Source organism: Felis catus, chromosome B2 (genome assembly GCF_018350175.1).
Source record: "Felis catus isolate Fca126 chromosome B2, F.catus_Fca126_mat1.0, whole genome shotgun sequence".
Classification (NCBI taxonomy): domain Eukaryota; kingdom Metazoa; phylum Chordata; class Mammalia; order Carnivora; family Felidae; genus Felis; species Felis catus.
In genome coordinates, this window is record NC_058372.1 from 21153370 (window position 1) to 21166047 (window position 12678).

Sequence of the window (12678 nt, forward strand, 5' to 3'; positions counted from 1 at the left end):
AACCATCTTTTAAAATAAATTTATCTTAAAAACTTTGTCTATTCAGTCTATATTTTAGAAAAGATGACAAAATGTGTAAACACAAACGTTGGTTTCAAAGATTCCCATTGTTACACATTGTGGTGGTTGAAGAATTCATCAGGCAATCCAATTTTGGCTGAGCACTTTGGATAATGCTCAAATGGTGTCACATGGTCAAAGTCAAAATATCAATCTGGTTTAAAACCCATGAGTTCCAGGGACGCCTGGGTGGCTCAGTCGGTTAAGCGTCCAACTCTTGATTTCAGTTCAGGTCATGATCCCATGAACCGTGAGAATAAGCCCCAGCGTTGGCTCTGTGCTAACAGTGCAGGAACAGGCTTGGGATTCTCCCCCCACCCGACACCCCCGCCACTCCCCTGCTCTCGTGCACACACGCTCTCTCTCAAATAAATATTAAAAACAAAAACCCATCAGTTCCATTGACTTGAGTGCCACAGGGGCAGTGCTATAGCCTACAGACAAAGCTCGGGTCAGCCACTTTAGTGGACACCGCTGGTCAGGGTAGGGCTAGAGAGGGTACAAAGAAGTCCACATCAACTTCTACTTTTCATTGTTATGAACATGAGGGGCGCATCCAATTGATGTAATACCCTCATTTTTGTTTAAGGAACACGACCTATCATTCACTTAAATATTTATGGAGCATTTACTATGTTTCAGACAGCATTCTAGGTGCTGGGATACAAAACTGAACAAAGGTAAAAATCCTTGCCCTTATGAAGCTTACATTCTAATCAGAGTTTTGGAAGTGAGCGAAGACACGTGATATACAGAAGTAAATTCAATATCCAAGTAAGTGAGTTAGAAGAGCAAAGGTAATAAAGAATGTAGGGGCCTCAGGGAAGTGGGCAGACAGCCATGCCAAACAGTGGTTAGGACAGGGCACTCAGAAGGTGGCATCATATTTTAAAACAAGGATCAGGTTCAGCAGAACTAAAGCTTCCATCAGCCTTTGTTCTTTATACAGGTTCTCCAACTGTACCCTACTAGTGGCATCTGAATTTCAGACCCAAAAGTTCATTTCAAGTGACACCAAGCGAGTCCAGGACCAGTAGGCATCACGATTCTGCCTATACCGACTTTATCTGGCCCACATGGTTAAACCTTGATGCTCAGGCAAAAACAGTTACTTAAAAATAAGTATATAGACACTAAGTGACAAGCCCTGTTTTTAATATGCTTTAAATCATCTTAAAAAACAGTTTTATGGAAACTTTTATACATAGAAATAGAATAACACAACGAATCCTATACACCCATTACTCTCAGCTTTAGCACTCACTAATGTTCTGATCTTGTCTTGTCTACTACAGGGATGGGGTTAAAGATGGAGTATTCTCAAGCAATCCCAGACGTCCTATTTGTCTGACCCATAAAGTCTTCAGTCCACACAGAGAGCACAATTTTTAAAATGGAACAATACCACCCTCATATCCAATAAAATTACAATGCCTTCCTATCATCATCGAATACCTACTCCATTTTAAATTTATTCTGTTTGCCTAACAAACAAAAAAAGCCCATCTTCTTACAATTGATTTGGTCTAATCAGGATCCAAACGACATCCCCAGCATTGGCATGCCTGCCTCTTAGACTTCTTTCACTTTTTGCAACAGTTTTTCTTCCTTTTTCCCTGACAGATATTCTGATTCTGGATTTGGATGACTGATTCCTCCCAGCCTCAGTTAATCCAGCCCCTGTGTGCTGTGTATTTCCTATAACTGCTGACCACATCTGGAGACTACCTGGATTCAGGCTCAGTGGCTTCTGTAGGAGGCAAGATACTTCACGGGTGGCTGTGTTGCACTTCTTCCTACTCCACAACAGGAGCGCCCACGTGTCTGGCTGTTCCACTTTCAGTGACTGAGCAATGGGTCTAGGCATTGAAGGCCTGATCCACCCCTCACCAAGCTCTCCTCAGTGTCCTTCACAGGAACTCTGTGAGGTGGGCCCCACTACTATCTCCACAGAGGTCACCACATCTGTCTACTTCATGGCATCAGGTTCTGAGAACCTGAAGCCACCAACACCACCAAGGCTTGGCCTGCACCTGAGCTCAAATAGATCCCTTCCCTTTCTAAGTCCTGAAACACTCCCATGGGGCCTTTCAGAACTCGTTGTCAGACACCAAGAGCCTTGTGTCCTCAGCATCTCCTCTGAGGGTTCCCTTTTACTTACTGCATTTAAACTCTGGCTCTCCTGGGGGCACTGCTCGACCTGCCACCCTTAGTTTCATGTCATCAGACACCGCTCACTTCCCCTCCAAGTGGCAAGCATCGATGCCACGCCCTCCCCGGCCCACTTCCCTTCTCTCCCTGAAGACTGAAGCAGGGCTCCTACAGACACTCTAAAACTAGGCTTGTCCTAACACAGATGGTCCTGCCATGCCCTAGCCTCAGTTCCTTGGCCTTCCGGCCTTCAATGCTTTTGTCTGCTACCCTCCCGTGGCCACTCCCACCCATGGCTGCACCGCAGATATGTCCAAGGGCAACCTTCCATTAGTATGACCTTAAACATACCTTTCTCTGGCCTCCTCTGTTTTTCCAACTTCTGCACTCTAGTAGCATCGTGACTCCAACAATTCTTTGGCCCCAAGGACCTACCACTTTTTCAATGATAAATCTAGAACTCCATGATGGTCACATACAGTGGTTACACAGGTTAAAAATCTCATCCAAAGATGATGAGGTTGATCAGCCTTTAAACAAAACTACTACTAAACAAACAAACAAAAACTACTAAGTAGCACTCATGAGACATGGAAGCGTCTCAGAGAGCTACAAGTAGCTCTGCTCACACACTAGATGACCCCCTTACCGTTCTGGGGTTGGCGGGGGGGGGGGGAATGAGGACAAAGATTGTGTGGCTGTGTGGTTACTCTAGCTGTAGGACAGCCACCTCCTCACACTCAGGGCCTGCCAGCACTCAAAGCACGATGTGCAGTGACACAGAAGATGAAGGAAAGCTGAAAACCAAAGTCAAGAATTCCACCAATTCAAGTCTTGGTTCCTCAAATTCAAGTCCAGAGGTTTCCATAACACTATCAACTGGGACCAAGATGCATGGAGAACGCAGGTGCAAGAAAGGCATCTTCTCCTTCGGAAACTAGCTTAGATGATTTGATACCCAGCATTCCAATTTGCCCTGGGGCATTTACAAAAGTCTTTATGTCCAAGGCAACACAAACCCAAAGGCTACAGAAGTTAAAAACTGCAACTGAAATGTAGGGACTGTGACAACTTAATCCGATTCAAAACACAGCATAAAGAGCTCTTGCTTAATGATTACCCATGGTTGAAAGCTGTGTCCATCTGATGTGCTCATAAAACATCTTCCTGGGAAACTATACTTTGAGGAGATGCTGATCAGTGCAACTCTTTCACCATGACAAAGTAACCCCCAGAAGTCAAGGTAGAACTCTGAACGGGCATGGTCTCTACTTACTGTGTGTATAAACAACTAAAAATTAGAAAACCTGTCAAGCTTTTGAAAACAAAAAGATTTTAATGTCCTCCTTTGGAGCCCATGATGTTTGAGATGTCCTTAAACCGAATTTTTTCTTTTACCAGCTTTTAGAACTTTTCAACTCTTCATTTGCCAATCCAAAAGACTAATGAGATCACAGCCACAAAACAGGATAGGCCCACTACCAAGAAACAGCAAGCTGCTCACACTGAATTCAACAGAACATTCTTGAAAAGGAGAGACCATCTGAAACAACTCTTTGTACCAAACCAAAACGTTTTCCGACCTCTTGAGTCCATCTTCATCAAGGAGAGAGAAAACTGAAGGAAACCTGATGCCAGCACAGAAACCTGGGTTTCCTACTTGTCAGACTGAGACAAATAGTGCCACCATAGTTCCTGTCTTTTTGCTGCAAGGCCGTGCTCAAATGCTGGAGCATCTGGGCCTGTGCAAGTTCTGGTCCCAAACTGCTTCATCACAGGAAGGATGACACCTAGAGTAGCCCTGGAGATAGCTGTGACTTTGTGCTTCAAAGAAATTATCCAAATTTCTCACAGTACACTTTTAGAAAGTACATTATTTGAAAGGATTAAGTATCAACAAAATATGACAGGAAATCAGATACACGTACAATTGACAAAATTATGTACCAGCCTTTGAGTCAAAGACCCAAACCTCATCCCTCCAGATGGAAAGTAACTGTACAACCAATAATCCATGGGCACTTAAAACCTGTCAGGCACTCAAAATTCAATTGCAACTGAAGTCAGCAAATAGCTCTAGAAGTCTGCCTAAGAAGAGACTCCTTCTTCTAAGCCTTCTGGTGAGAAAGACAGGAATGGGGACATACAGTTTCAGACAAGTTTGCCAGGAATATTACCAGTGGCCCACAAATCCAAACAGGGAAACAGCCTATCAGCAAGACAGTTATTAGAAAAATGTTCCTCAAATTAGAATCTACACCCCCCCCTTTGTTTAAAGTAGGTTCCATGCCCAGCACGGGGCCCAAATTGGGGCTTGAACTCACGACCCTCATGCTTAACCAAGCTACCCAGACAACCCCTAGAATCTCCCTATAGTCCCAAATTTTGGTATTTTACAAGCCACTTCCTCCCGGAAGCAATGCAAATGAGAAGGAATTGTCCCTGTATCTTGCTGACACTACTTCTGCCCAAGAGAAATTGATTCCAAACTTCATAATTACACTAGATTCACCAAAAGATAGCACTGAGAAACTTGGCCCCTTCAAATACACCCTATCAGAGAGTAAGACCAAACAAATACAACATAAGGAAGATCCTGAAGATAAAACCCTCAAAGGTGTATAGAATTGTTAAGTCTGTTTCTGCTTTCCCTTTGGTTAACTGCAGAATATTTTAGAGGGGCTGTTGTATTTCACTGAATTACATTTTGCATTTTGAACTTTTTGAAGTCAGGGAGAAGACCGTATGAACATAATAAATGTGATCTAATATTTTAAAAGCTTAGTTGACCATCCCCACTAGCCCACCAACCTTCAAACAAGCAGGTGCAAACTTCAGTTTAAGGTAAACTAAGCTTATTTGTAGCAACTGTTTCTGATGCAAGGGCTAAAACAGACATTTCTAACATAAAGTATATGGTAAAAAGTTAAAAATTAATTTCTTTTGACCTTTGTGCTTTGTTGCAATGTAAGCTTTTATCTCATCTCTTACCCCCAAAACCTGCTCCAGCCATATTCCTTCCCAACACAGGAAGTGGCAACTCCAACAGTCTCTCAGTTGCTTGGGTCACAAATCCTGAAGTCATCCCTCACTGTCTGTCACACGCCTGATACATACTCCCCTCAGCACATCAGGGTTGTTCCACTTTGTGTTACACCCAGAATCCCACTGCTCTCTCCAAGTCCACTGCTACCACCCTAGACCAAGTCATCACCATCGCTCACGTGGGCTACCACCATAACCACCCACTGGTATCCCACCCTTGCTTCCTACTCAGGACTCCACAGAGGCTAGAGAGATCAAGATCCTCCCCAAACCCAAGTCAGATCGTATCCTTCCTCTGCTCAAAACCTTCTAATAGCCTGGCACCATCGGATCTCCTCTCAGTTATGGGAGTCTCTTGTTTCTAGAACTTTCAGGCACACTTCTGTCTCAAGGCCTTCCCACCTGTTGTGCCTGGAATACCCTTCTCTCCGAATATGCACACGACTCACATTCTTCAAGTATTTGCTCAAAGGTAGCTGCTTAGTGTGGACTGTTTGACAATGGCAGCCTCCTTCCTCCCCAGGAGTTCTCTCTTTTCTGCATCCTTTCTCTCCACAGAATTCACCACCTACTCAGTTTTTTATTTACTTGTTTAATGTTTTCCTTTCAAAATGTAAACTACCTGAAGGTAGTAATTTTTTGGTTTTGTTTACTTCTGTATCCCTAGCACCTGAGCCACTCAAATATTTGATGAGTGAATGAACAGGCCAAACAGCAGAGTGTGAAACAGCTTACGAACCGGGGTGTCTGAACTCAAAAGAGTATCAGAGATGATGCATAAGTGCATCACAAATGAGCATCAATGCATACCTCACGGTCGTAACAGTTGCAGTGAACGATTATGTCAACAGCCATGTGAATTCTCTTCGAAGGGAAACTCCCTTCTACAGAAACCGTGGCCCTGTGATCAAATGATTTCAGATGGGTCTCTGGCATGTACAAACAAAGCAAATACAATCTGCCAAGTCTGTCCAAAGTGCCTTTACACTTAAAGACAATGAATACTCATTATGTTATAACATTTATGATGCCTCAAAAAACACACTGCAGGAGAAAAAAATACATATAAAAATAAAATTGTACAAAGTTCTTCATATAGTTGCTTAAATAAATCCTCTGTCAATACCACACAGAGGCAGTGACTGGGTCTAGATAAGAGAGCTTAGAGCTTTTTACATAATTAGATGAGAACACGTAACTCCGTCTTCACGACACTGCCGTGATAACCTCAGTTAAAATCAGTAGCACGTCTTCAAGACGCAGCTCATAGTTCACAGTGTGGGTGAGAAAAGTGACAGATGGTAAATTACTCTTATGTTGTGGCGTTCTGATTCTATTTGCCCTTTTTCATCCTGGCGGTCTTCTCCTTTCTTTTTTTCACATGTTTTGGAATTTTGTTTTTTCTTTTCTCTCTCTGGGCTTCCTTGACCATCTTTTTTCTTTCCTGTAAAAAAACAAAAATAAACTAAAAGAACCTGCAGACTTCATTTGTTCAGGGTATTAACTTTACTATTACAACTAAATAAAAAAATATATGTGAAAAGATAAAAGTGAATATAACTAGATGAAAATGATTATGATTTGGTAGTGAAATTTCATTCGAAATTTGTCTTTGGAGTTTCTTAACAGAAATTTGTGGGGCACTTGGGTGGCTCAGTTGGTTAAGTGTCTGACTCTTGATTTTGGCTCAGGTCATGATCTCCCAGGCTCCTGGGTTCGAACCCCACATCAGGCTCTGCTCTGACAGCATAGCACCTGCTTGGGATTCTCTCTCTCCCTCTCTCTCTCTGCCTCTCCCTGACTCACACTCACTCTCTCTCTCAAAAATAAATAAACAATTGGCACAAAAACAGACACATAGACCAATGGAATAGAATAGAAACCCCAGAACTAGACCCACAAACGTATGGCCAACTCATCTTTGACAAAGCAGGAAAGAACATCCAATGGAAAAAAGACAGCCTCTTTAACAAATGGTGCTGGGAGAACTGGACAGCAACATGCAGAAGGTTGAAACTAGACCACTTTCTCACACCATTCACAAAAATAAACTCAAAATGGATAAAAGACCTGAATGTGAGACAGGAAACCATCAAAACCTTAGAGGAGAAAGCAGGAAAAGACCTCTCTGACCTCAGCCGTAGCAATCTCTTACTCGACACATCCCCAAAGGCAAGGGAATTAAAAGCAAAAGTGAATTACTGGGACCTTATGAAGATAAAAAGCTTCTGCACAGCAAAGGAAACAACCAACAAAACTAAAAGGCAACCAATGGAATGGGAAAAGATATTCGCAAATGGCATATCGGACAAAGGGCTAGTATCCAAAATCTATAAAGAGCTCACCAAACTCCACACCCGAAAAACAAATAACCCAGTGAAGAAATGGGCAGAAAACATGAATAGACACTTCTCTAAAGAAGACATCCGGATGGCCAACAGGCACATGAAAAGATGGTTCAGCGTCGCTCCTTATCAGGGAAATACAGATCAAAACCACACTCAGGTATCACCTCACGCCAGTCAGAGTGGCCAAAATGAACAAATCAGGAGACTATAGATGCTGGAGAGGATGTGGAGAAACGGGAACCCTCTTGCACTGTTGGTGGGAATGCAAATTGGTGCAGCCGCTCTGGAAAGCAGTGTGGAGGTTCCTCAGAAAATTAAAAATAGACCTACCCTATGACCCAGCAATAGCACTGCTAGGAATTTATCCAAGGGATACAGGAGTACTGATGCATAGGGCCACTTGTACCCCAATGTTCATAGCAGCACTCTCAACAATAGCCAAATTATGGAAAGAGCCTAAATGTCCATCAACTGATGAATGGATAAAGAAATTGTGGTTTATATACACAATGGAATATTACGTGGCAATGAGAAAAAATGAAATATGGCCTTTTGTAACAACGTGGATGGAACTGGAGAGTGTGATGCTAAGTGAAATAAGCCATACAGAGAAAGACAGATACCATATGGTTTCACTCTTATGTGGATCCTGAGAAACTTAACAGGAACCCATGGGGGAGGGGAAGGAAAAAAAAAAAAACAGGTTAGAGTGGGAGAGAGCCAAAGCATAAGAGACTCTTAAAAACTGAGAACAAACTGAGGGTTGATGGGGGGGTGGGAGGGAGGAGAGGGTGGGTGATGGGTATTGAGGAGGGCACCTTTTGGGATGAGCACTGGGTGTTGTATGGAAACCAATTTGTCAATAAATTTCATAAAAAAAAAAAAAAAGAAATTAAAGCTAAGAGTGATTTCAAGGAAAAATAAATAAATAAATAAATAAACAAACAAACATTAAAAAAAAAAAACGGGGTGCCTGGGAGAATCAGTCGGTTAAGCATCCAACTTTGGCTCAGGTTATGATTTCACAGTTCGTGAGGTCAAGCCCTGCATCAGGATCTGTGCTGACAGCTCAGAGCCTGGAGCCTGCTTCAAATTCTGTGTCTCCTTCTCTCTCTGTTTCTCTCCTGCTTACACTCTGTCTCTCTCTCAAAAATAAAGACTAAAAAAAAATAAAAACAAAAAACAACCCTGAAGACTGCCAGGTGCACCTAGATTACTCAGTCGGTTAAGTGACTCTTAATTTCTGCTCAGGTCATGATCTCAGGATCCTGAGATCTATGCCCAGCATGGAGCCTGCTTAAGATTCCCTCCCTTCCTCTCTCTCTCTGTCTCTTCCCCCCAACCTCAGCTCCTCCCCCACACCCTGTCTCTAAAAGAAAAGAAAAGAAAAGAAAAGAGAAGAGAAGAGAAGAGAAGAGAAGAGAAGAGAAGAAAAGAAAAGAAAAGAAAAGAAAAGAAAAGAAAAGAAAAGAAAAGAAAAGAAAAGAAAAAAGAAAGAAATTTGAAGACTGCCAAACAGAAATATCTGGGAGGATTATTAAATGTTTGCAACTAATTTTCTTCACAAGTTTCATACTCTAAGAGAAATAAAGGTTGGAAACAGACTAAGCATTTCTAGTAGATTGAAAGAGAAAATTCTGTGCACGTGAGCTCGGTATGTCTCTCAGAAGTCTTAGGATCCACATGTTGTAAGGTGTTTTTTTTTGTTTTTTTTGTTTTTTAAAAATTTTTTTTTTTCAACGTTTATTTATTTTTGGGACAGAGAGAGACAGAGCATGAACAGGGGAGGGGCAGAGAGAGAGGGAGACACAGAATCGGAAACAGGCTCCAGGCTCTGAGCCATCAGCCCAGAGCCTGACGCGGGGCTCGAACTCACGGACCGCGAGATCGTGACCTGGCTGAAGTCGGACGCTTAACCGACTGCGCCACCCAGGCGCCCCACATGTTGTAAGGTTTAAAGGATCAAGCTAAGAATGAAGAGTAACATTTACACAGCAGTCATGTATCATTCAGTCAGTAGTGTCTCTTGTCCATGGCTAGGAGTGGAGTAAGTCTTTTAGATCCTGGCTACACTTGGCGGGGCAGCAAATCCCCTGTAAAATGGCGTTTCAATATTTCATCATGGGACAACTCCAACATCATTTGTATTTCAAGTGAATTACAATCATTTCTGATCAATGAATTCAGTGTGTCCTTCTCTCTAGGCAGTGCCCAGGGACCTCTTAATAGCAGTCCAATCCCTAAACAGTGTGACTTCCAAAGGCAAAGTTCACACTTAGAAACTAGATCTACAACTGGAAGTACTTACTGATCAATACTATTTTCTGCCATCATAATCTAGATATGTGAACAAAGAGAAATGAGGCTGGCTTTGCTGCCACATTGAAGAACAAGGGAATCTGAGTTCTCACTAACCTTTTTATCAACTTCAGGGTCAGCAACAGGTTTCCTGGAGCAGGCCTGGTCTCCCTGCTCTTCAGAGTCTGTGTCAGAACACTCAGAGCTTCCAGCATCATCTGAATCAGAACAAGCCTTTTCCTTAACTTGATCTTCCAGAAGTGCAGGAACCTTGAAAATATTACAAAACCATGTCATTCGAAACCACTTAGTTATCTATTGTTAAATGTGTTAAAGCCACAATTCAGATTTTTTAGTCTTGCAGATATACACTGAAAAACAACATCCTGTACTGAAGCATCGAAAATAACAGAACATCAGGGCAGAAGCTAGAAACCAGCCCATCTCGTGAGGCTCAAGAACATACCCAAATGAAGGAACTGGGGCTTTCCTGGGTGACTCAGATCAAAGACAGAACTGAGCTGGAATATCGAAAGATGTGAAATATAGATGGAAGTAAGAATTAAAAGATTTATTTGGATAATCTCACAGCTGTTTTCCTATGAATACGATTTCAAGCAACAATTTATTGTTAATCAAAAGGGAAAACAATATTTAAACAAGAGAGATTTTCTTTTCTCACGTTTAGAAGTTTTAGCAGAAAGCATTTTTAAAGAACAAGAGGTTTCTTTTTATAATAAAAAGTAAACTTTAAAAGGGAACTGTACAAAAAGGTTTCCTAGCCAGTTTTAACAAAATGTTCCTGGCCTGGAATTCATGGCACAGCAGCCCTGTAACACTTGCTATATATAACACACAGTGAGTATGTGAGTTTTCCTAATTTGATTCTTCCAAAAACAAACACACATCAAATTTTCAAAAAGCAAACTATGATCCTTCACATTTAAGCCTTTAGTTAAGAACATTAAAATAACAAGAACTGCCTTTATTTACTACTGCTTAATTAGAATTAATCTGCACCATCCTGAAATGTAAAACAAAATAAAACAAGACTTTTCCAAGAAAAAACCCCTAAGGAATCCAGCGGTATAAGACTGCTAGACTCATGAGGAGATTGCTCTTCAACAGGTTATAAAGCAGTAGGAGACCAGATTCCATTGTGCTTGTTTTTTTTTAAAGCTGACTGTAAAAACATTAAGAAATACATGGCTATCATCAATAATTTCACAAATGAAGACCAGGATATAAAAAATATCACTGCCTCAGCAACAACAATAGAACAATTCGGAGGCAGAATGAGAAATAAACCGTAAATTCCCAAATTTCAGTCTTAGGGTTAAAAGAATGAACACAAAAAGGGCATTTCTGAAAATTCCCATGAACTTGGAAAGGATCTATACTAATATAATATCACTGTTAATTTAATTCTAGTATACATCAAGTTTTATACCCTCCAAAGGAGTATTCACGTAAGTGAACAGCAACACATGTTCTCATACCTTCTGAACTCCTGACAAATCTTTCTTCATTCCCGTAACAGTTTGGTACAGAATCTTATAACCAAAGAGACAAAAAAGAAGAGTCAACATAAACCTACGCTGTGAAGAACACACCCTGTAATATTATGGAAGAACGCTGGGAGCTGACCGGTACCTTCTGTGATTATTAAAAGGAGCCTAACATTTATCTCCTCTCAAAACATAGTTTATTCTTGGTGGGAATTATTCTTGCCCACCAAACATAAGAGACATGAGCAAACTCTGGCCCACAACCTGCCCACAACCTACCCACAGCCTGATGGTTTTTACAGATGAAACTCTGCCACCAACCTGATGACACAAAACTCTAACTCTGAATCTCAATTAAATGAAATGTATTCTCCTCCCCCAAATAACTCCATTCTTCTCTCACTAATAGGAATTGTGATTAGTAGGAATTGATTATTATTAAAGAGCTTTTAATTTCCTCAATAAATACTTGGGGAAATTTTTTCTTTGTTATATAATGACCTACACAATAGCCTCCAATTTGCTTCCTGGCCTGCAAAGTCAAAAATATTTACTATCTGGCTTTTTCACAGAAAAAAAAAATGTTCCAGACCTTGAAACACATATGTTAACAGACCCACTATAATAATGATTTATAGCCTAGACTTATACAAATATCTTCAATTTTCTGCAACTATCGTCTATTGCACTCAAATGTGTCATTTTTTCACAAATGCCAGTGAACATCCTTTACATCCAATACACAGAAAGGACCTGTTAATGCAAAGGGAATTAGCCATCTCACTAGATTAGAAGCCAACAGTCAAGAGGCAGGTATGTGACAGTAGCTTCCTCTGTAAATTTGCTTGCTATATACAAATCAAGCTACTCACATTGTCTTGTTGGGCATTCATGGCCATATCCTCTTCCTTCAATTTCATCATTATATCCACATCCCTCTCGTAATTTTTTACTTCGTTCAAGGTTCTAGGAATGTATGCTCGCTTAAACACCTAACACACACGGAAAGTAAAACCAAAAGTGTTATTCACATGCTTCTCTCATTCACTGAGCATCCCACACCCGTCATGTCACAGAGGATCCTATCGTCATCTACAACACTGATTTTCAGCCAGGCTCTCCGCACACACTGGTGTTTACATCTGCTGTGTGGTGTGCCAAAAGGAATTTGTTACTAACAATAAAATATGAAATGATTTGAAGTTACCCTTAAAATAACACCTCTCCCTTCATTTGCATTCTCAAAAGCTTTTCTGAGTGGGAAAGGA

At 41.2% G+C, this 12678-nt stretch overlaps 1 protein-coding gene across 3 annotated transcripts in view; it reads right to left on the reverse strand.

The window, feature by feature from the left end:
• Window positions 1-12678, reverse strand: part of RIOK1 (RIO kinase 1) — a 41857-nt gene that overhangs the window by 8092 nt on the left and 21087 nt on the right. For 2 of the 3 annotated variants that reach the window (XM_045057159.1, XM_045057160.1), the window contains exons 14-16: window positions 12283-12402; window positions 11402-11455; window positions 10020-10172 (exon numbers count right to left, since the gene is read on the reverse strand). In XM_045057159.1, coding sequence (XP_044913094.1) covers window positions 10020-10172; window positions 11402-11455; window positions 12283-12402 — 327 coding nt within the window. Of the gene's footprint in view, window positions 1-1198; window positions 6701-10019; window positions 10173-11401; window positions 11456-12282; window positions 12403-12678 lie in introns of those variants that run through there. The other variant, XM_011282174.4, reaches the window with a different exon arrangement.